General features: G+C 43.3%; 1 protein-coding gene across 1 annotated transcript; it reads right to left on the bottom strand.

The window, feature by feature from the left end:
• Positions 1–420: 420 nt before the first annotated feature.
• rftn2 (raftlin family member 2) lies at positions 421–19,828 on the bottom strand. Its single transcript, XM_068734088.1, has 9 exons — positions 19,409–19,828; positions 8,719–8,899; positions 6,032–6,140; positions 4,932–5,106; positions 4,591–4,809; positions 3,733–3,839; positions 2,848–2,951; positions 2,579–2,663; positions 421–2,149 (listed from the first exon to the last, which is right to left on the bottom strand). The coding sequence occupies exons 1-9, from the start codon at positions 19,545–19,547 to the stop codon at positions 1,913–1,915; spliced, it is 1,356 nt and encodes a 451-aa protein (XP_068590189.1). The 5' UTR covers positions 19,548–19,828; the 3' UTR covers positions 421–1,912.
• Between the last annotated feature and the right edge of the window lie 1,179 nt (positions 19,829–21,007).

The raw sequence follows: 21,007 nt of genomic DNA, 5'->3' as shown, positions 1-21,007 counted from the left end.
CCGTTTTTAATGCCGTGTACAATGAGCCGACGCTCTCCTTTCCTTGACTTTATGGGACTGTGCTGCTGTGAGCCGGTTGTTACAAACGTGAGTAAATACGAGGAGAGGAGGCGTCGGCTGCGTTTAGCATCGGAGCACAACCTCCCTTCTTTTACCCTCCCCCCTTATTAAGTTATTTTGTGGGAGGAGTCTTGTCAATCCAAACTCACTTGATTTTTTTTTTTTTTTTTTTTTTTAAATGGACTAAAAAAAATTTTGTTACTGTCGGCATTTTCATGATGTCTGTTAATAAAAAAAGACCTATTATTCAGTATGTGGACATTTTGATCTCATTCAGCGTCTAATTTAAAACATGTCATTCTTATTGGGATTAATAATGAGCTCTGAAGACGGTGTTATTAATGCGACACGACTCTCAGACCATGGGAAGTAAGTGTTTAATAAAATAAAGGAAGCAAAATGTACAACTCTCAAAGGCTGGAGCATTAATACTGATATTTAGTAAACCTGGATGGTAAGTTTGTGGAGGAAAATACATTTAAAACATGTATGAATCAATGTTTTTACATGTCACTGGATTAGCTAAAATTATACATTTGATCACCTTTACATCCCCCCCAAAAAATCAAGTCACAATTAGTTGAAACCCAAACTTGCACAATGAATAACATCTAAGATATTTACAAAAGCAACATCCCTTTCACTGTAATAAAAGACTTTAACATTTCCACTCCTTTAACATCTCACTGGACAGTTCTACAAAACAAAAAGTATAAAAATCAATGCAGCAGAACCAGAGATGTCTCTTTAAACCTGGCGCCGACATTACCCACAATGCAACGTGACAGTTGGGTCAGAGATTCGGGTGTGCTTTGCTAATAGCGGCTAATGTAGCCTGGAGCCCGCAGCAGAGACGAGTCTGGTAAACACTCCCGTCTCCCGTCTCACATCCAGATCTCGTCTCCTTCAGATCAAACATTTATACCTTTCTTCTTCTTCTTCTTCTTCTTCTTCTTCTCGCATGCAGTAGTACTTCCTACAGACCTGTACAAAGACTTCATAGTAAAATCATCGCTTGAGTTACTCTTTAAAAAACAAAACATTTTCTCTGAAGAACTTCATCCATCACAAAAAGAAGCAGGTTTGTCGTCAGTACCATGTAAATAAAGTAACTTATATTGTGGTGGATTAATTCGTACTTGTAAATGTTTGCATGATGAGACAATCTTCAGATTAAACAGGAGGAGGAGTTACAGCATTGAGAAGCTTCCCAATAGCAACAGAACTCTTAAGAACTCTCCAGACCCTCCTGAGAAGTACTGTTGTCTGTACCAGAGTACACGGGAAAACTCCCTGATAAATATTCACATCCTGCCTCCGTCCATGAGGAGAGAGGAGAGGAGCTGTGACTTTGACACACAAGGAGGAGGTGAGTGTGATGTGAAGGTGTAAACGTACACGGGTGGAGAAGAGACGACTGGACGTTAACGATGTGTTAAACTGAAATACTTAAGATGTGTGAGCTGGTTCAAAAGTAAAGCGGAGCCCCGTTCCCTCATCTCACCACCGGTGTTGTGCAGAAATCTGTGCTTGTGCTTTATAGTGTGATTTTCCCACGAGCACCTGAACTGACCCTAAAAAAAAAGATGATTTTAAATGTGCTTTTAAGTGTTTCCCTCCCTGACGAGTCGATGTTAACGCCTGGACAAAGATCTAAATAATACCTCATTCTCATTATGGCTTCGTTTTAAAAAAAAAAAAAAAAAAAGTGCAGAGTTCTTCTACGTTAAACGTCTGTTAAAAAGAAGGGGATCAGGAACACGATGGCGCTATGAACAGTCTGGACTTTCTCCTTCAGTAATCCAACAAACGTTTTAACAATCCTCAACTTTAGTCCGCGTCCAAAACCTGCTCACATGCAGGTGACTTCGGCTTTGCCCTCTTCCTGCTCGAAGCCACCTTCCTCCAGGTGGGACATGGCGCTGGGATACCCCCCGCTGGGATACCCCCCTCTGGGATACCCTCCTCCGAACACCGGGAATCCCCCGATGCCCCCGGCGGTCGGAGACAGCTCCTCCCCCGGAGGGACGGGGCTGCTGACCGCTCGACTCACGGAGCGACTGGACACGTCGCTGTGCAACGATAGGACCTGGACGGACACAGAGAGACGGGAGTTAGTACTTTTGTACAATAAAGTATGAGTAAAGACAGTTTTCAATAGATCAGTAGAATGGCTCATCACAATCACTGAAGTCTAGAATACATTGACATTTCCGTCCATAGACCTTTTGGGGTGTGTTCCAAAAAAAAGTCCCGGTTTTAAAGAGGACAATCTAAAAAGGAAGGACACGCTTTGTGACGTGCAACCTCCACTTTGTCCACCAGGGCGCAGTGCAGCCGCATAAACAGCCTCACAGCAGGATTCTCTCAGTCAGTCTTCCTCCATTAATAGATACTGACTGAAGAAATAATTGCCTTATTTTACACCAAAGTACCCCAAAAAAAAAAAACTACGTATGTTTGGCGGCTTTACTCCTCGTCTCCTCATCAGTCGCCTCCTCCTCTCCTCTCCTCTCACCTGGTTCCTCGTTTGTCCCGACGACGCCTCCCCTCTGACCGGCCGCTGGAGAAACACAACCTGCTTCGTGGCCAGATTCCCATCGCTGCGCGCGCGCACACACACACACACACACACACACACACACACACACACACACACACACACACACACACACACACACACACACACACACACACACACACACACACACACACACACACACACACAGTTGGTTAGCTTATGGAGCGGTGTTGGTGCAGAGCGGGCTGAGTCGGTGTTGAACCTACCTGTCGTGGCGGATGATGGGAGTGGGCAGCACACATGTGAGCAGCCAGCCGAACTCAGCCAGAGTGTGAAGGAGCGGCCCGTAGTCTGTCTTCACATTGGTGCCCTGAGTGTAGACACAACATATACACACATATACATATCACATATATATATATATATTACAGATAAGTCAGCTGTTGAAGAAGGAAAACATGCCAGTGTCCAGTTATAAATACGGATATTGAACTATCCTGGCTCCGTTTCATGTCTTTTGTAGAGGTAGTAACACTTAAAGGAATAGTTCCCTTAAAAAAAAAAAAAAGAAAAAAAAAAGGTATTTTTTCCGGTCAGCTGTGTGTGTAAAAAGGCAGCTCTCTCATTCATTTGAATGGAGCCGGACCATCGATGCGGCAGTGGTGCCAACGACAAAACAACACGGATGTCGTCCGGGAATTAAGATTACTTTGTATTATAATCAACGTTTTTCTGTTGTTTACCTCAAGATGGTCGAGACGGAAGATACAACAGTTTCCAGAGTTTCCAGAGTTGTAAAATCTTGTATATTCTGCACTATGTGTGACATGTTTTTTAATATCATTTGGGTGAAGCGACCCTTCACAATAAGACTTACTGCCCAATATATCTCTCTCTCTCTCTCTCTCTCTCTCTCTCTCTCTCTCTCTCTCTCTCTCTCTCTCTCTCTCTCTCTCTCTCTCTCTCACAGAGAGAATAATATTAAATAGAGAGAGAATAATACAAAACAAATCACACTGAACACGCCATGTGGACTATTTCCTTACTTATCGTCATCATCATTTTATTATGGCTTTTATTTCTTATCTGTTTTTTGATTTTTTTTTTTAACAATTGCATCATCTGCCACACACACACAGACACACACGCACCTCGATGACGGTCCACTGCTCGACGACGATGGTGTCGTTGGCAGGAGGGGAGGTGCTTCTCTCCTCGTACACAAACAATCCCTCCAGTGATCTGGGCACCGGCTCGCCTGAAACACAAACAAAGTCACTGTAAAGTGTGTACAAGTGTTTATATTGTCATCTTTTATCATTATATATGTATATTAAACCACTTTTATAACACGGTTAGGAGGCAAATGAACGGTACACAGCAAATCTGTTCAGTGCTGAAAGAGCTCAGAGGAAACATAACAGAGAGAGAATGTAACTGGGCTGATAATGACCCAGTTATTAAAAAAATAGGTTAGACTGTGTGTGGGAAAGTCAGAGAGTGTGTGTGTGTGTGTGTGTGTGTGTGTGTGTGTGTGTGTGTGTGTGTGTGTGTGTTTTATAGCCTATTTATTTCAGGCCTCAGAGGTTTACGGACGACGTCTGCCACTCCACAGAGGAACAGGAAGTGAGGTCGCCGGGGTCGGGAAGACGACTCCAAATATAGACGCAGCGGCAGAGAGAAGAGGAGGGATCGCAGCCAAAACAGGAAGTGACCGAGTGTGTGTGTGTGTGTGTGTGTGTGTGTGTGTGTGTGTGTGTGTGTGTGTGTGTGTGTGTGTGTGTGTGTGTGTGTAAATCAGTGTTTTATGAGAATAATGTAAAAGGTAGAGCTAGAAGGAGGAACACTGGTTGTTCTTCACTTTTTAAACATAAGGCCTTGTCTTCTTCACTCCTTTATAGATTTAAAATATTAAATTAAAACAAAGAAACACACACTGCTGGTTGGAATGTAACCGAGTACATTTACACAAGTACTGCATATTTCTACTTTTAGTACTTCAAACCAACCTTTGGGTGTGTCCCAGTAGACGAAGGAGTCCACCAACGACCAGCCTTTGCGGTAGTAGGCGGCGGTCAGCTCCAGCCAATCAGCTTCCAGGGAGCTGACCACCTGGCCCTTCCTGGAGACGCGCATGGAGAGCGCCCCCTGGTGGTACTGACAGGCCAGCGAGTCCAGAGGAGCACAGCCCGGAGCCCAGGAGTGGAAGAAGACCAGCAGCCTCAGGTCTGGAAGGAGGGAGGACGAGAGGAAATACTGAGACATAATAACAATAATAATAAATAATAAGAACTCGATTGTGGTATTGCTACTGCTACTTAACACTGATTCATGGTTACGAGTGTCTCACCAGGACTGTAGGTGTTCTCCTCCGGCTCTCTGTCTCCGGGCGGAGTACGGGGGGGGGTGCGTGGAGGGGAGCGGCAGCTCCTCTTAGGGCTGTGCACCCGGCCGTTGGTGATCCCGCTCACCTGCTGGAGGACCGAGCCGACGAATCGAACGCCCCCCCGAGCGCTGCTGTTCACCTGCCGGACAAGACAAAGCCAGAGTCAGACAAACATCTGGCTCAGCGTCACAGTGACACCAGGCTGAAGACTGTTTGCTCAACAGCACACAGGTAGCGGGGGGAAGTCACTGAAACCAGAAAATACTGGATAAGCAACAATTCACAAGTGAACTTAATTTATTGCTATTTTCAATGAGAACGTAGCGATGAAACAAGATATTATTAACTGAAATGATCACGTTTACCAACTTTAAAACTATGACGGTTAAACCAAAATAAGATTCAGTTCATGTACTCTTTGGCAAGAAGAAATTAAAGTATCAATTTTATTTATTCTAAGGATTTTAGAGTGTAATATCCTCATGATTTTAGGGATTATTTGAGGCGTGAAAAGGTTGAAAGTTTTGCGTATTTCGCTTATTTAAAAAGACATAAAACGTGTGCATTTAGTGTTTAACTTATTTTAAGCATCTTTAAATTCTGACAATGTGAAAGTATTCTTTCCCATATTTAAGGGATTTGTAGGTGAAAATATCAAATATTTCACTTGTAGGTGAAAGTATTAAGTATTCCACTTATTTGAAGCTCTTTTTATGCATCTTAAGAGTCTTGAAAAGATACATTTTTCAATAATTTGACATACATTTGTTTTTTAACCTTAGATTCATGAAATGTGAAATTATCCAAATTGCACTTCCTGAAGGATTTCATGTGCTTAAAAAAGGGAAATCATGCCCTAGTTGACTCTTGAGTGATTGTAGAGGCCTAAAGGGATGAAAGTATTCAGAATGATTTCTTTACTGCCTAAAACAGTCTTCTGGTGACCCCTCTGATGCATCATGGGACCCCTAGGAGGGGGCAGCTGGCCCCTCAGGTTGGGACCCGCTGGACTGGAGCAACATTTCAAAATGCAGCGTTTTAGTCGCGGTGGATCTGTCACTGACCCTGTCGATGAGCGCTCGGACCGTGTCACCGGTCAGTGAGTCTCCAGGCAACGGCCACTCCTCCACCTTCAACATCGGCACGCTGTAACACATGGACGCCATCTGCTTACTGAAAACACAGACAGACGGAAAAACATCTATTAGACGGAACGTGAGACGAGTTCAGCGGTCACGGAGCTCGACGGTGAAGCTGTTCAGGTCAGTGGGGGGGAGGGGGGTTCTGGGTTTGAGTCCATCTGGAGGGTTCATAGTTCACTTGTAATTGTCACTGAGCCGCCGACACCGACACATAAATCATTTACAGGCTCGGCGGGAGGCGGCTACCGTCGACTGTCTGAGCAATTAACACAGAGGGTAAACAACAACTTAGGCAGCTGAAGTGATGCGAGATCGAACACGACATGCTGCATTATTAACATGAAGGGGAGTTTTTGTAAAGTAACAGTCACACAGAGCCAGTGGTGGAAGAAGTACCCATGTATAAGTACCTCTTTGTAAAATACTTTGGTACAAAGATTTCACTTAAGTACAAAAGTTTTAACAGAAAAATGTACTTGAGGTATTAAAGTGAAAGTACTTGTACTGTGTAAAATGGTCCCTTTCAGACAGTAATATCATTATATATATATATATATATATATATATATATATATATATATATGAATATTATTATGTTTTAACCGATAAGCAGCATTTTAATGTTACAGCTGATGAAGGAGGAGCACATTTATAACTTTAAATACTGTTGGATAGTTTAATATACAGCACAGTCTGATACTTGATGGATTGATCAAGCTTCAATTTTCTAAAATCTTAATTTGTAGTAGGAGTAAAAAACTACAATATTTCCCTCTGAAATGTACTGGAGTATATGGATAAAGTAGCATAAAATTGTAAAAACTGTACTTAAGTACAGTAGTTGAGTAACTGTCCTTAGTTACTCTCCACTACTGCATAGTATTTCCCTTCTCTATAATTTTGCATAAAAACACCCTCATTAACATTATTAATTCACCTCTACTGCCGTCTTATCGAATAAAAATCATCATCATAGTTACAGTATCCCAGCCAGTCAAACCGCAGAGATCAGAGATGCTTCGCCCCCATTGGCTGCTGTGGGACCCCTGTTGTTGGGTGGATTTCCAGCCAATAGAAGTCGTGGCAGACGCGAGTCAAACCAAAACACGGTCTCCTCCTGGCACGCCAGTCTGACCTCCTACCAGGGCTGTGCATTAAATATGCAGCCGAATTCATCCATCATTCATCCATTTACTAGACAGTATGGAGGCGAACATGTGGCCACACGGTGGGGAGGCATGTGTGGCAGAGGGAGTGGAGTCACGTACAACATGTACAGTATACTGTACCTCTCAAACTCATTTGATACCGTCACGTTTGGGTCAAGATATTCCATGTCTTACTTACAGGGAGAACTCAGACTATTGCCATCAGAAATGGGGTTCCACAGGGGTCTGTTATTGGGCCATTAGCATTCAGCGTGGCTCTGATGCTAATGTAGCCAATGCTTAATATTTTAAATGGATTTTACTGAACTTAAGGAGGTGAAAAGTATCAAACATTTAACCTTAAGAATTTTAGAGGCTTGACGAGTTGAAAGGATGCAATATTTTACGAATTCTGGCAATTTTTATATATCTCAAAAAAGGTGAAAATATCCAATATTTTATTACTTTTTTAAGGATTTCAGAGTCCTACAAAAGGGAACGTACCAAGTATTACATTTCTTTTTTAGTCCTGAAAACATGAACATATTGTTGGGGCAATTTTGAAATCCCACTCTGATAACGAGGAGTGGGACAAAAAAAATCTCCGACAGTATTGTCACACTTTTAATGCTCAGAGCATGGTGCACAGGACAGGGGTTAGGTTGAAATGTGCACCCCATTGTGCATGATCAGAGAAATTCACCTTACAGTATCCAGCATCTTACATAATTGAGAGACTTTAAAGGCTGTAAAGTGTGAAAATATGCAATATTTAAGTCCTTTAGTACCGTGTCAATCGTTATGCAGATGACACAGCTTCATATGTCCCTATTTTTACAGCCCTAAAGAGGTACAAGCATCCAACATTTCACCTAAAGAATGTTAGACGCTTGAAGAGATGAACAGCTATTATATTATTCTTTTTAGAGAATTAGGTTTTTAGAGGATTGAAAATATGAAAATATCCAATAATTCATTTCTTTTAAGGATTTTAGTCAGTTCTTAGTAGAGTTCTTTGTATATTTCAGAGTCCTACAAAAGTGAAATTATTCTGTATTTCACTTCTTTTAATTGGATTTAAAGCATTTAGATTCCTGAAAAGAAAAAATCATCCAGTATTTGATGTATTTTAGAAACTTAAAGGCCGTAAAATGTGGAAATATCCAGTATTTCATATTTTAAAGGATTTTTAGTAAATCAGTTCTCTAATCAGTAATTCAATATACATTTTTATGCAGATGACAAAAATGTATTGGCCCCAGGCTCCACTCGAACCCAGACTCATGTTCTTCCTCAAGACTGCTGATTAAAGAAAGTTATAAATTAGTAAAAATGTGTGTGTGTCTAGACCTAAAATCATGAAAAGGAGAAAGTCCTTTAAGGTATTTTCAAATGCCAAAGTATAGTATTGCAATTAGAACATTAGGTTTGAAGCTTAAAAGAGGGTTTTGATTTGTGTACCTGGATCTGGGACGGGCCAGGATGGCTCGGTAGAGCAGGCTGAAGGGGAGCGAGCGGGTCCGACCCACAGACAGGATGATGGGGTGCAAGGCGGTCAGGACGTAGCCCTGTGTGTAGTAGGGCTGCAGGGCCTGGGGCAGCTCGGAGAGCGAAGCCACATATTGCACCGTGGGACGACTACCTGCACCAACAGAGACACAGTCAGTAGGAGACAGTTCAGTAGCATGTAGCCAGCTGGTTTATTCAAGTTACTGTTGGGCTGTTTGTTTAGTTATCGAGTTCTATATGTGACAAAAGAAAAGCAGGAACAATTCAAATTTAAGAAGCTGGAACCATCAAATGTAGGAATTGTTTTGCTTTAATGAATTTGTGGGAAACACAGACACTTGACTTTATTCACAACACAAAGACCAGGGTTTTTAAAATGTCTCTACTACAGCTACTGTACCATGGATGAAAGGCCAAAATTCTAGGAAAAAAAGATGCATTTCCAGATTTGTCTGTATTCATGTCAACGTAGGACAACGTCCAGCACCCAAAATCATGCACACCGTCTGGGAAAGTTTTCTTTTCCTTCCTGTGTAATGACCTGAACATCACTTTTCCACTGTTGCTACCAGAGACAGGAACGCGCGCACACGCGCACACACACACACACACACACACACACACACACACACACACACACACACACACACACACACACACACACACACACACACACACACACACACACACACACACAGGGTCTGTCAGATGATGATGACGGAGCGTACCAATTATCTTAATTTCAGTTATTTTTGAGTATATTAGTTCGGCATCAGAGAGGCTGCTATTTTTAGTAAGTTGTCACACATGGAACCATTTATTAGACATCCTATGGCGTGTGAAACTGACATGTCAGCACCTTTACGTCAAGTGTCCTGCAATAGAAACATGACGACGTTACAGATCTGGAAGCTTCTGGTCTGAGAGTTTTAATATCCTGAGTCCAGCTGTGAGCGGATCGCTTCAAAGACTGATGACGGCCACAAAAAACAACAACCACCACCAACCCCGGCATGTTGAGGATATATATATATATATATATACACTGTGTATATATACACACCGTAAATATGAACACACACACACACACACACACACACTGTATGCATATTTTTAGTGCTGCTCCTCAAGCGGTTATGTCTGGTGTGTTTTTTTTTACCCATTACTAAAAAAGTGTGGCTCTGAGACTGGAACAAGAAGAAAATAGAGTGTAATCTTCATGCTGCTGTGACATAATGTTATCTGCTCTCAATTATTGTTTAGTCTATAAAATGTCTAGCCCGGTTCAAGACTTCTGAATCACCAAAGACTTTTAGATAGAAGTGAAACAAAACCTCAATTTAGTCCAATTATTCGTCTATAAAATGTAAGGAAATAGTGAAGAATGCTCGTCTATTTTGTGATGTATTGCATTATGTACTTTCACTCTTTCATTCTCTGCTCAGGTATTCATGACTATATCTTTACATAGCAAATAGTTGTTTGCTGCTATATTGATGCTCTGAATATCGAATTTAGCACCTTTAAAAATGGATGCCACCCCCCCCGATTGTGTGGCTCTGGGTTCGTATGCACAGGCATCTCTTGAATATTTGCACATGACCGTCCATCACTGTGTGCACACTGATGCAGATCTACATGAATATTACTGCTTTGTAAAGTAAATTAACACCCTAAAAGGGGATTTTGTTGCGTCATGCAGTTTACTCGTCTCTCATTTCGGTTCACATGTTATCCATTTCCTCGGCCCCTTTCAGCGGTATAAAGAGAACACGGGCGGTTCTGAGGAGCTGGTACTGTGTTGCTGTTGTTGTTGTTGTTGGTTTTTTTTTTTTTTCCTTAAAAAACTCTGGCTGGAAATCCCTGTGACCATCACCATACTTCCTGTGTCCACAAAGAGTGGCTGTTCACAGAGGGGCTTGGCTGTGTGCCCCACGAACACACACACACACACACACACACACACACACACAAAGTCCATTTAACGCATTTCAAGTTGTATGCGTGTGAGAGCATTCCTCACTACAACCCCCCACATTCTCACGAAACAAAACGCCCCAGAGATCGGGGGGGAAAGACCAGTCCACAGCTGAGAGATCACTGCAGCCTCTGAGTGGTTTGTGTGGCCGGCTCCATTATGAGACTGAAGCCCACCAGAACCTCAATCAAACCACTGAAAAGCAAAACGCCCGGCAAACGGTTTACTGCCATTCCTGTGGGAGTAAATCCCACTCCAAAACAACTTAAATATAGATTTAACTCCGGTGACGCACATGTTGCAACGTTCAATGCTTCGCTGCAACTTTTAGGGCAACTTTCTTCTTCCTTTAGAGGGAGAAAGCGGAGCAACGTCTGGAGGGTCACGCCGAAGCAAGCAGGCGACCACGCTGCAGATAACGGCTCCCAGGAGGACCATGATGTCATGCACACACACACACACACACACACACACACACACACACACACACACACACACACACACCTCCAACCAAGGCTTTTGTTGCAGCCTTTTTGCTCGTCTCCTCCCCTGCTTTCAGTCTCCCCCTCCCCTCCCATCCTGCTGCCACTCGCGTCGTCAACCCGCACACTGAGGCCTCTGTTTAGTGATGTGTGGGAGAAAAAATAAGGAGGAGGAGGAGGAGGAGGAGGAGGAGGAGGAGGAGGAGGAGAGGAAGAGCTGAGGACTAGCAAAGAGGGTAAAAAAAAGTCTGGGGGGGGGGGGGCTGGCAGGATGGGTGAGGGAGGGAGGGAGGGGGGGTTAAGGGGCTCAAGTGGAGTTGAGCAACAACTGAGGGCACAGAGAAGGGGTGAGAGAGCTGAGAGAATGGGAGGCGAAGGAGGGAGGAAGGAGCCAGACAGCAGTTACGAGATGGATTTTATGAGTCCGTTTGTGAATGGGAGAGAAGGTGTGAAAAGGAGAAAGCAGCCTGGCAACAAGGAGCCCCCCCCCCCCCCCAAAAAAAACCCACCAAGAGCAAAACTAGAAGGAAACAACAAGCACCTCTGTGAGAAGGCTTTGATGCCGACACGCTAACGTCAGCACGCTCACAATTAGAGGTGTTCCGGCTCAGATGCCTCAACACCGATCAGTTACATGGCATCACAACGTTACACCCTCCGCTAGCGCCTCCCAGATCCGTACTGCACATGTGCAAACTGCGTCCGGAAATCGTTGACGACTACCTGCATGGACGGAGACATGATCATAAAGGAAACGATGAAGTAAAATGCACTCTAGCTGGTTCATAAAAGGTTACTGCCACATGTGTTTTAGGCTCCTAAATGTGGACAAAACGCTCTCATGTTTCTAAAAGCTCCACAATACTAAATGCTTCATCCAAAACACCAGTTAAGTGTTTCTTCATTTTAACAGACGGCTTGTGAATTCAGTTAAAAGTGCAGATTAGTTGGCGTCATGACGCAGTTCATTGCACTTCTGCAGCAGACTGTTAATGCTCTGTACTATTTTGAGCTCCTCCCATCTCCCCATCCTTCATCCATAGTGGGACTTCCATAACGTCGCTAAATCTTTGGCAATTTAAATATTCAAATAATGTGCCTGAGGGTAGTAGTGCAGGTAACCCAGCATGAACACTTCCAAGTCGGAATCACAGGAAGCGTTCCCGTTCTTCCCAATTCTGAAGATATTGCATCATTCGTTTCATGCGTGCTTTAGTGATGAACCAAAATATTAGATCATTGACATAGCATCCCTTTTTCAAGTAGATATGGTGAACTTCATAGCAAGCAGTTGCTTTTTTTTTTTTTACACATCCAGCAGTTACAACATGAATATTCATTTACAGTAATTTGTGTCCAACTGATCCAAGTCCAATTTTGACTCTCTTTTAGCTCCTTTTTTGGTCTCCACCAGCTCCTGTGAGTCTCGTTAGCTGTTAAATGCTCCACTAACTTTACAAGCTAGTTTCTAACTGTGTCTGTCTGCTGAGCAGGAAGTGTACAGCGGGTTTATTAGAGCTTTTTCTCTGAAGACGACGCTATGAGAGCTGAGGGATTGAACCAGAGCAGTATGGGTTTGGGGGGCCTGATACATAAAACACGAGCTGAAACTCAAACCGACACACTGAGTGCTGATTCGAGCCGATTTAGAGAAGGCATTTAACGCAGCGATGTGGCCATCTCAGCTCAACATTAGCCGCGTTACGCCAATCAACTGGAATCAAAAGATAATTGATCATCGAGTGCAGGTTTCCAGGGTTTTGTGCTGCCCTTCGACTCTCCTCTCAATGTAATAATGAAAGTACTGGCTTTAATCTGAAATAATCCAGCATGTGCCGTTAGATTCCCAGATTAGAGATTACAGAAAATCGCACTCATCCCTGAAAATAATGACGAGTGCTGGCCGGCGAATAGATACCCTTTGACAATCACCACAGTGAATCGATGCCTCGGTAGGTCAAACCGCAATCCAAACAAATCAGTCGCCGTCTCTCGACGGATTAGAAGGTTTCATTTCATCCCGCAGTTTCCTCAACGGTCTTCAGCCGAGTTCATCCAACCAGCGATGTCACCTCAGTTTAAGTCATCTCTCCACCCGCAAATCCCTTCGTATCGTCCCATTTATTCATCTAGTCCTGACCTGCCGTCGCTGTGAAACCCCCCCCCCACCCCTCCAATCATCCTCTTATCCTTGATTCCCTTCAGAGTCCACTTCAAGTCTTTGCATGACACCGCTCCACGTGTGCAGGGAAGTGGAAGCCCGTCAGCCTCGGGCCTCAGGGTCGGAAATCAATCGTCGCAAGAGGAAACACAGGATTGTTATCGTCTTGAAATAGAACTGTATTTATTCCAAGGGAAACTGTTGTGCAGCAATCACGGTATTAAATATTAAATATATATACATATAAAAATATCCGCTTGTTTCCATAACAATGCTGCAGCCATGCTTAGCAGCTCTGTAAAGCTGAGGGAGAGCGGTGCGTTCAAGATAAATGGAAAGGTCAGCATGCTAACAACGACAATGCTGACAATGCTGACGCTAACCACGATTAGCATCTCACTTTAGCAGCATGCTAACATTTCTTCTTATTGTCTCAGAGTACAGCTGAGGCTGATGGGAACGACATTAATTGTGCAGATCTTCAATAAACCAAAGTATTGAACAAGTGAAACAAGTTGACCTGATGCCGCTCGACAAAATGTCAAACAGAAAAAGTTTGGGATCACCAAAGTCAACAAGCTTCCTCCTCTGGGGACCATGAACGTCCAAAATGTATTGGCAATCCATCCAATAGCTAAGTCTCTTTACCTTCATCCTTTTCTGGCCGGTAAAGACAGAGCCAGGATGCTCGTTATTGTTCTCCCGAAGCTTTGTTTTCAGATGGGCTTCTTCTGACTTCTTCCAAGTCAACAAACACACTTTGTTTACTGGACCGAGCTTCAAAAAGTAAGGAACACACAGTGAGCAGGTTTGTTGCAATGAAAAGATCAATACCTATATAAAGACCTCTTCAGAGTCCACAGGATTTCTCGCTCTCACATGTGCAATGCAGCCATCGGTAATGAGCTCAGGGAAGTATTAGCCATTAGGTGCTTTGATGTGCTGCCTCTGGCTCCAGGCCTCCACGTCCAGTCTCCTCTCGGTCGGGAGGAAAAAAGAAACCAGGCCAAGCTGCCCTGCTACCGGGCGCAGCAACGGGACATGCAACGGGGATGGTGTGTGTGTGTGTGTGTGTGTGTGTGTGTGTGTGTGTGTGTGTGTGTGTGTGATGAGGCAGATTAAAGTGAGAGTTGTGACAGTAGCTCTGTGTGTGTGTGTGTGTGTGTGTGTGTGTGTGTGTGTGTGGGTGTGTGTGTGTGTGTGTGTCCCAGAAACGCTTCATCGTTTCAAGGAGAAGCAAGGCCAGAGAAGGGTGGAGCGGTGTGGGGAGTGATTCTTATAATAACGGCCTCCTGGTTTACTATAAACTGCAGTGATCAGCGTTTTTTTTTTAATTTTGAGTCTGCTTCTTTAAATAAATCTGTACCAAAAAAAAAAGGGTGGTGTAGGTGCTGGAACTTGCCTGAACAAAAAAAAAAAAAAAAAAAAAAAAAAATTTCAGAAAAATATGCAACAAGAAGATATGCGAGGCATCTGTCGGCCAGCTGCTTGTCAGGAATGGCATGTGCTGACAGATGTGTTATTCTTTTCCAAAACATACAGGACTACCGAGTCTTTACAAGACTCCTCCTCTAACAAACTCATTCAAGCCCATTAAAGCTGGAAAGTGAAGCGTTAACTCACACAACATGCTGCAGCGGCAACCTCCAGGTCTGAAAAGTGAAGCCGATGCTGAAGTGTGTTAAAGCTGCATTCTCTCTAGTGTCCACCAGGGGGCGACTCCTCTGGTTGTATAGAAGTCTAGTCTAAAATGACTCTACTTCTCTCTTGATTTATTCCCTCAGTAAACATTGTAAACATGAGTTTATGGTCTCAATCTCTAGTTTACAGTCTTCTTCAACACAGCATGATGTTCATTTAGTACATTATGGTCCATTTAGAGTCAAACAGACCATAACACAGGGTACGCTTTAGGGGTGGGGCTACACGGTGATTGACAGGTCGCTACCAGAGACGTATACGGCGTCTCTACCACGGCGTCCTCCAGTCCAAATACGGTCACTTCCTGTTCACTGGTTGCAAACAACCAAGATGGCGACGACCGAAATCCAAGATGGCGACGACCAAATAGCCGAACTCGAGGCTTCAAAACCGCAGTTCACCAACCAACGGGTGACATCACGACGACTACGTCCACTTTTTACACACAGCCAACAACCCAACCGATCGTCTGAAAGCCAGATAATTTACAGCTCATGTGACTAATCAGCCGCCGTGACCTCAAACGGACAACCGATCCGGCCGAAATTTGTCCAGATTTTAAAAAAAATTAGACGGCTGCAACCGATTCCATGGCTAAAACCAGTGTCTGAGTGAATGCCTCGATGCCCTCTCTGGTTTGGTGCTCTTCACTCTCTGGGTGTTTTCACACCTCGAGTGAATCTGGGATCACATCACACGTCCTCTCTGTCGCGGCGGGGAACGAAGCCCTGCAGAGAACACAGTCTGGTTTAAACATTTTTTTGTGGCACATTTTGTCGGCTTTTCATCTTTCATTTGGCTGACTAAATAAACCAAGACGTAGATAACGGCCAATTTTCTTTTTAACCAAATCACAAAGTGAGGTGATTAACAGCGTTCTCACTCAAGTAAACGGTTTAGAGTCTCGTTAAAGACGGAAAGAAATGCCCGAGAGGATGCCAGCCATCACCAGACGGCACATGACTACTAGAGATTGGAATCACTCCGGTTTATCTTTAGCTGTGCCAATTATGGAGGCTTCACACAGAGAGAGAGAGAGAGGCACACTCACACATTTAGTCAGTGACGATCCAGCAGAGCCAGGAAGACGGGCTGAACAACACATTTTTTTTAACATGTTGGATTTCTCTTCTCTTTCCTTTAAAGAAAAGCAACTCGGGTGAGGAAATCACATGTAGCTGTGCTCTGATAACGTAGAATTCTTCAGTGACTCGTGTGGAAGTGTTCAAGGATGTTGAAGGGACCAGATTTAGACCGGTGAGCGCTGGTTTGATCGTTGGCAGGTGAGAAGAAGTGGTGAATTAGTAGAGCGTGCCTGAGCTCAGGATACAGCTGCAAACATCTCTCGAACAACTCAGACACTCAGATTTAAAGTTTCCCCAACAACACCGACTTCTAAAATCGGTTGCAAGGTTCGGCAACCAGGCGTCAACTCTTGGTTGCTGAAACTAAAAATATGGCATTTTATCATCACCTTGTATTTTGAGTATTTAAGACACGATGCAGTTGTACGTCAGCTTAATAATGTGACATAATAAATATATTTATTATGGAGGTGCACGTTTTGCCGTTTGCTGTCCCTATTTTTTTTTAGATGTTAAGAAGACCAAGGCCAAGACTTGGTTGCCAATTTCTCAAAATGATAGCCAATGGCAACCTGGCGACCCTCACCGTCGAGCCCTGCGACAGAAACCGCCATCTCGCCGTACGCCTGAGCGCCAATGAACATTTCTCTAGCGACGTCTGATCACAAAGAGGAGATGTGTTCCGACTACTGTTTGTTTAAGGTGGATCTAGACACAGTCTATGACACACACACACACACACACACACACACACACACACACACACACTGTCTGAAGTACTGTATTTAGAAGTCTGGCTGACAGCAGAACCCATGACTCTCTGCTGATGACAAAGAATCCCCAAAAACAACAAACACATGCAGCAGAGGAGCATTCACAAGTCAAAAGCTAGTGAGCCTCGGATCCTGATCTTTAATCTTCTTTAATATTTAGTATCGCTCGATGCCGAGTCCGATCCGATGCTTATAGTCACTTAAATGATGATTAAATATGTCCATTTAAACACCAGGTGGAGCTACTCAATCTGACAAACCTTACATATCACAAGCTAATTGATAGAAAGACTGAAGTTCCAAAGTGTTACCGTTATCAGATAGATTATCGATATGATATTAATGAACTCTAACTAGGAGGATGTACGTTGTATTGCAACGTAATTATAATCGGGCAACTATCTCACCGTCAACGTACGTCAACTGAAAGTGTTTCTGCCGCTGACAGGCTCAGGTTGTTGTTACAAGTGCCTGACAACATAAGAAGCCTACAGAGAAATATCACGTTCTTCACCTTCACTTTGTTCTTGGGTCATGTGACTCGTTGCCCGGAGGACAACGGTGGAAACGTGAGTGAGAGTATAGAACGTGTAGCTTATTGTCTTATCCAAACGATTTTCAACGTCACGGCTGAATATTCAGCCGATTTCCAAATGTGGACGGAACGCAAACTTCCGGAACGAGACTTCTCCAAGCAGGAAATGTTCCCATCGCGTTGTCAGACACTTATAATAACAATGTGAGCCCATCAGCGGCGCAAACGAACACTTTTAGCGGACGTGTGTTGACGGCGAGGAGTTGCCCCGAGCGGCATTGTACCGATTCAACAGATTGTTGTCCCAAATAGTCCCTTAAGACACAAAAGATGGGGAAAATAGAGAAGTTAAGACGGAGACGCACATAACGACTATTGAGCCGATTATGAATGTGATTCGCGCACGACGACCAAGCTGGACCGGGTCCGTTCCAAATGTGTACAAATGTCACACTGCATACAAACAGTCCAAACTGCTGGTTGGCGTCCATGTTTGTTTTTCCTCAACTGCAGACCTGACACTTTCACGGGCAAAAGATTAATCTGCAATAATGGAAAAAAAACCCAAAAGAAACATGGTTTAGTCTACATGACGGGATCTACTGCAGACATGGACTGGATCCACGCCGAGCGGTCGGACAATCCTGAAGTCATTACGTACTTTACTGTCCTGACCCTGACCCCCCCCCCCCCCCTAATTTTGGAAAGCAGCACTTTCCTCCATGATTCATTACCGTGCCGGCCTGCTGTTTACATGCTCGGCTCCCATTCAGGACTTAATCACCATTTCCTTCCAAATAGGTCACAGTCACAACAGCCAGTCTGAGGACCAGATGAAGGGATTATCGCCGGAAAAAAAAAAAAAAAAAAAAAAATGTCTCTCAGCCATCTGAGATTATCACACATGCTCGTATTAGATTCCATATCACAGCAGGTGGGGTTTCTCTCTGCATTCTGCTGCATGGAAAGGGGTGTGTGAGTGTGTGTGTGTGTGTGTGTGTGTGTCAAGGGAAGAAGGCAGCAAAAAAAAAAAAAAGGAGAAAAAAAAGCGTGTGACCTATTTCTAGACTCCCTGAACCGACAGCCCTGTTGCTAGAAGTTCACAGTTTGATGCTGTAACGTTTGAAAAGGGTTTTAAAACTCCATAGAGTCCCATTAAATAAAACATTAACAGGTGTTAGTCATAAAATAACACGATGTTCCAATAAGACGAGCATAAACAGAGTGTCTGCTATTCAACAGTTCAACACACACACACACACACACACACACACACACACAGAGGAATGCTCCAGTCAGAGCTGGTGGTGAACGTCTTCATATTTATTTGTATTATGTTTATTCTAGTGTGTTTAGCTCCACTGACATTACATTAGTGACAGTTCCCTTAAAGAGTGAGAGTAGCAAATGCAGTTCTGTATCGGACAACACAATCACAATGTCCTCAAGTCCCAAGCTCACATGTTTAAATATCTTGTGTTGTCCAATCAAAAAAAAGCCCCAAAAGTCAAAGATGTTGAACTTATAACGATAGAAAAATAGAAAAAAAAAGCATCAAATGTTCACACTGGAGGAGCAGGAAGCAGCAAATGTTTTTTGGGGTTTTAGATAAAAGAAAAAGGAAAGCATCAAATCTTCAAAATAAACTTCCTTTTAGTCGATTAATCAACTAATCGTGTAATCACTGGTTTTGTTTGACCAACAGTCCAACATTTAAATATAATATATATTTCTTAAACTGAAAAGCAGCTTGAACGAGGAGCTTCTTTAATCAATTAATGACTTAATTGATTAATTGAATCAATCAACTTTTTTTTTTCCGGTGAGCGGTTACTTCTGTCTTGGTATAAATATAAAGTGAGTGGAAGTATAAATATATTGATTTTGGTCTAAACGTGGTGCGGCATCATCGGTCACCTCGTCCTACCTTCCAGGCTGAAGTCGAGCAGCACGTACTCGTACACCGTCTCCGTCTTGGTCTCCACCTGAGGTCTCTTCAGGGTGGAGTAGATCTTCCCGGGGCTGCTGTCCTCCGGGTCTTCCAGTTTCCGCAAGCCGCAGCCCATGGCCTCCGAGGCGGGGTGGGAAGCGAACGCGGACAGCCTGCTCTACCGAGCGCGGTGGGAGCACCGGAGGAGGAGGAGGAGGAGGAGCGAGACCGAGACTCTCTTCTTTGAGGGCTTCAACTTTTTTTTAACGGGACCGCTCCATCACCTCCTCGGTCCTCCCCTTTAATCCCTCCGACTGCGCGCAGATAAATCCGCCGGTTACCGGAGAGGAGGCTAGTGTCATGAAGCGGTTGTTTCCTGAGAAAAGTGTCCCGCTGATGTGGCCGCAGGTCTGGAGCGTGGAGAGGAGGAGCCGCTCTCTCTCTCTCTCTCTCTCTCTCTCTCTCTCTCTCTCTCTCTCTCTCTCTCTCTCTCTCTCTCTCTCTCTCTCTCTCTCTCTCTCTCTCTCTCTCTCTCTCTCTCTCTCTCTCTGGGGAAAAAAAAAAGTTTCCTTCACAATCAAAACGGCAAGGATACTCCAACTTCCGGTTGAAATTTCAAAATAAGACTCTGAAATAAAGTTTTATTAAACTCAGCGGTGGAGGAAGTAATCTTATTAAAGTAAAAGTACTAATACCACACTGTAAAAATACTTAGATTTTTTACGTTAAAGTAAAAGTGCGTAAGTATAATAAGGAAAATAAACCTAAAGTCAAAGTACGCCTGTGACTTTATATACTATTATATATAATAGCATTTGATTATTATTATAAAACAGGATTTTTCAGTTGTAGTTAGTTGAGGTGGAGCTAATTTTTTCCCCAAATTGTGTCCACCCAACAGTCCATTATTAAAATAAATTCTATTCATTTAAATCTTCACATTTGAAGCTGTGAATGTTTGGCATCCTTGTCATCGCTATCAAAACATTTATTTTGAATTTGTTTGTTTATTTGTCAATGAACAATGAACAATGAGCAATGACAAAGACAATGAAAAAACAACAACATTGTAACATAAAACATAAAATATAGGAGTTTAAAATGCAACATACACATTAATGCAGCAGTAATATTAACACAGAAACATCAGATATGATGGTAAAACATTGACGGGGAACATTTTACTGCACTATAAGTACTTTTACTTTTGATTCTATACATTTTGCTGTCTAATATTTACATACTTTTACATAAGTCAGGTTTTGAATGCAGGACTTTTACTTGTAGTGGAATATTTTGACGGTGTGTTATAAGGACAGGATCTGAATACTAGCTGGAGCCACTGAGGACGAAACGTTTCACTGCAATCCCTGAATATTTCTACTGCTCTCAGCCATCTGCCCCCTGTTCTCTCCGCTGAGCTTAATTACCACTGAGTAATTCCATCAGTGACCATTCGACAGCGAGGTTCCGTCAGACTGTATGAGGATTTACTTCCTTCATCTGAGGGTCTTTGTAACTTAAAACTCTGACTGCTGCCACAGGGTTGTTTTTTTTGTTCTCATGTTATCTAATGAACCTGTAACGACATCCGGA

Source organism: Cebidichthys violaceus, unplaced genomic scaffold (genome assembly GCF_023349555.1).
Source record: "Cebidichthys violaceus isolate CVI_PGR_0920_01 unplaced genomic scaffold, fCebVio1.0.p SCAF_61, whole genome shotgun sequence".
Taxonomy (NCBI): domain Eukaryota; kingdom Metazoa; phylum Chordata; class Actinopteri; order Perciformes; family Stichaeidae; genus Cebidichthys; species Cebidichthys violaceus.
This window is presented reverse-complemented; position numbering and strand designations above follow the sequence as displayed.

What these genes read in the sequence shown, in the direction of transcription:
- rftn2 (XM_068734088.1), bottom strand. Translation starts at nt 19,547, where the DNA reads ATGGGCTGCGGCTTGCGGAAACTGGAAGACCCGGAGGACAGCAGCCCC. An exon ending in GGAGAACACCTACAGTCCTG is followed by an intron (nt 4,810 to 4,931) that starts GTGAGACACTCG and finishes CCCTCCTTCCAG; the next exon opens with ACCTGAGGCTGCTGGTCTTC. An exon ending in CCCATCATCCGCCACGACAG is followed by an intron (nt 2,664 to 2,847) that starts GTAGGTTCAACA and finishes GCGCGCGCGCAG; the next exon opens with CGATGGGAATCTGGCCACGA.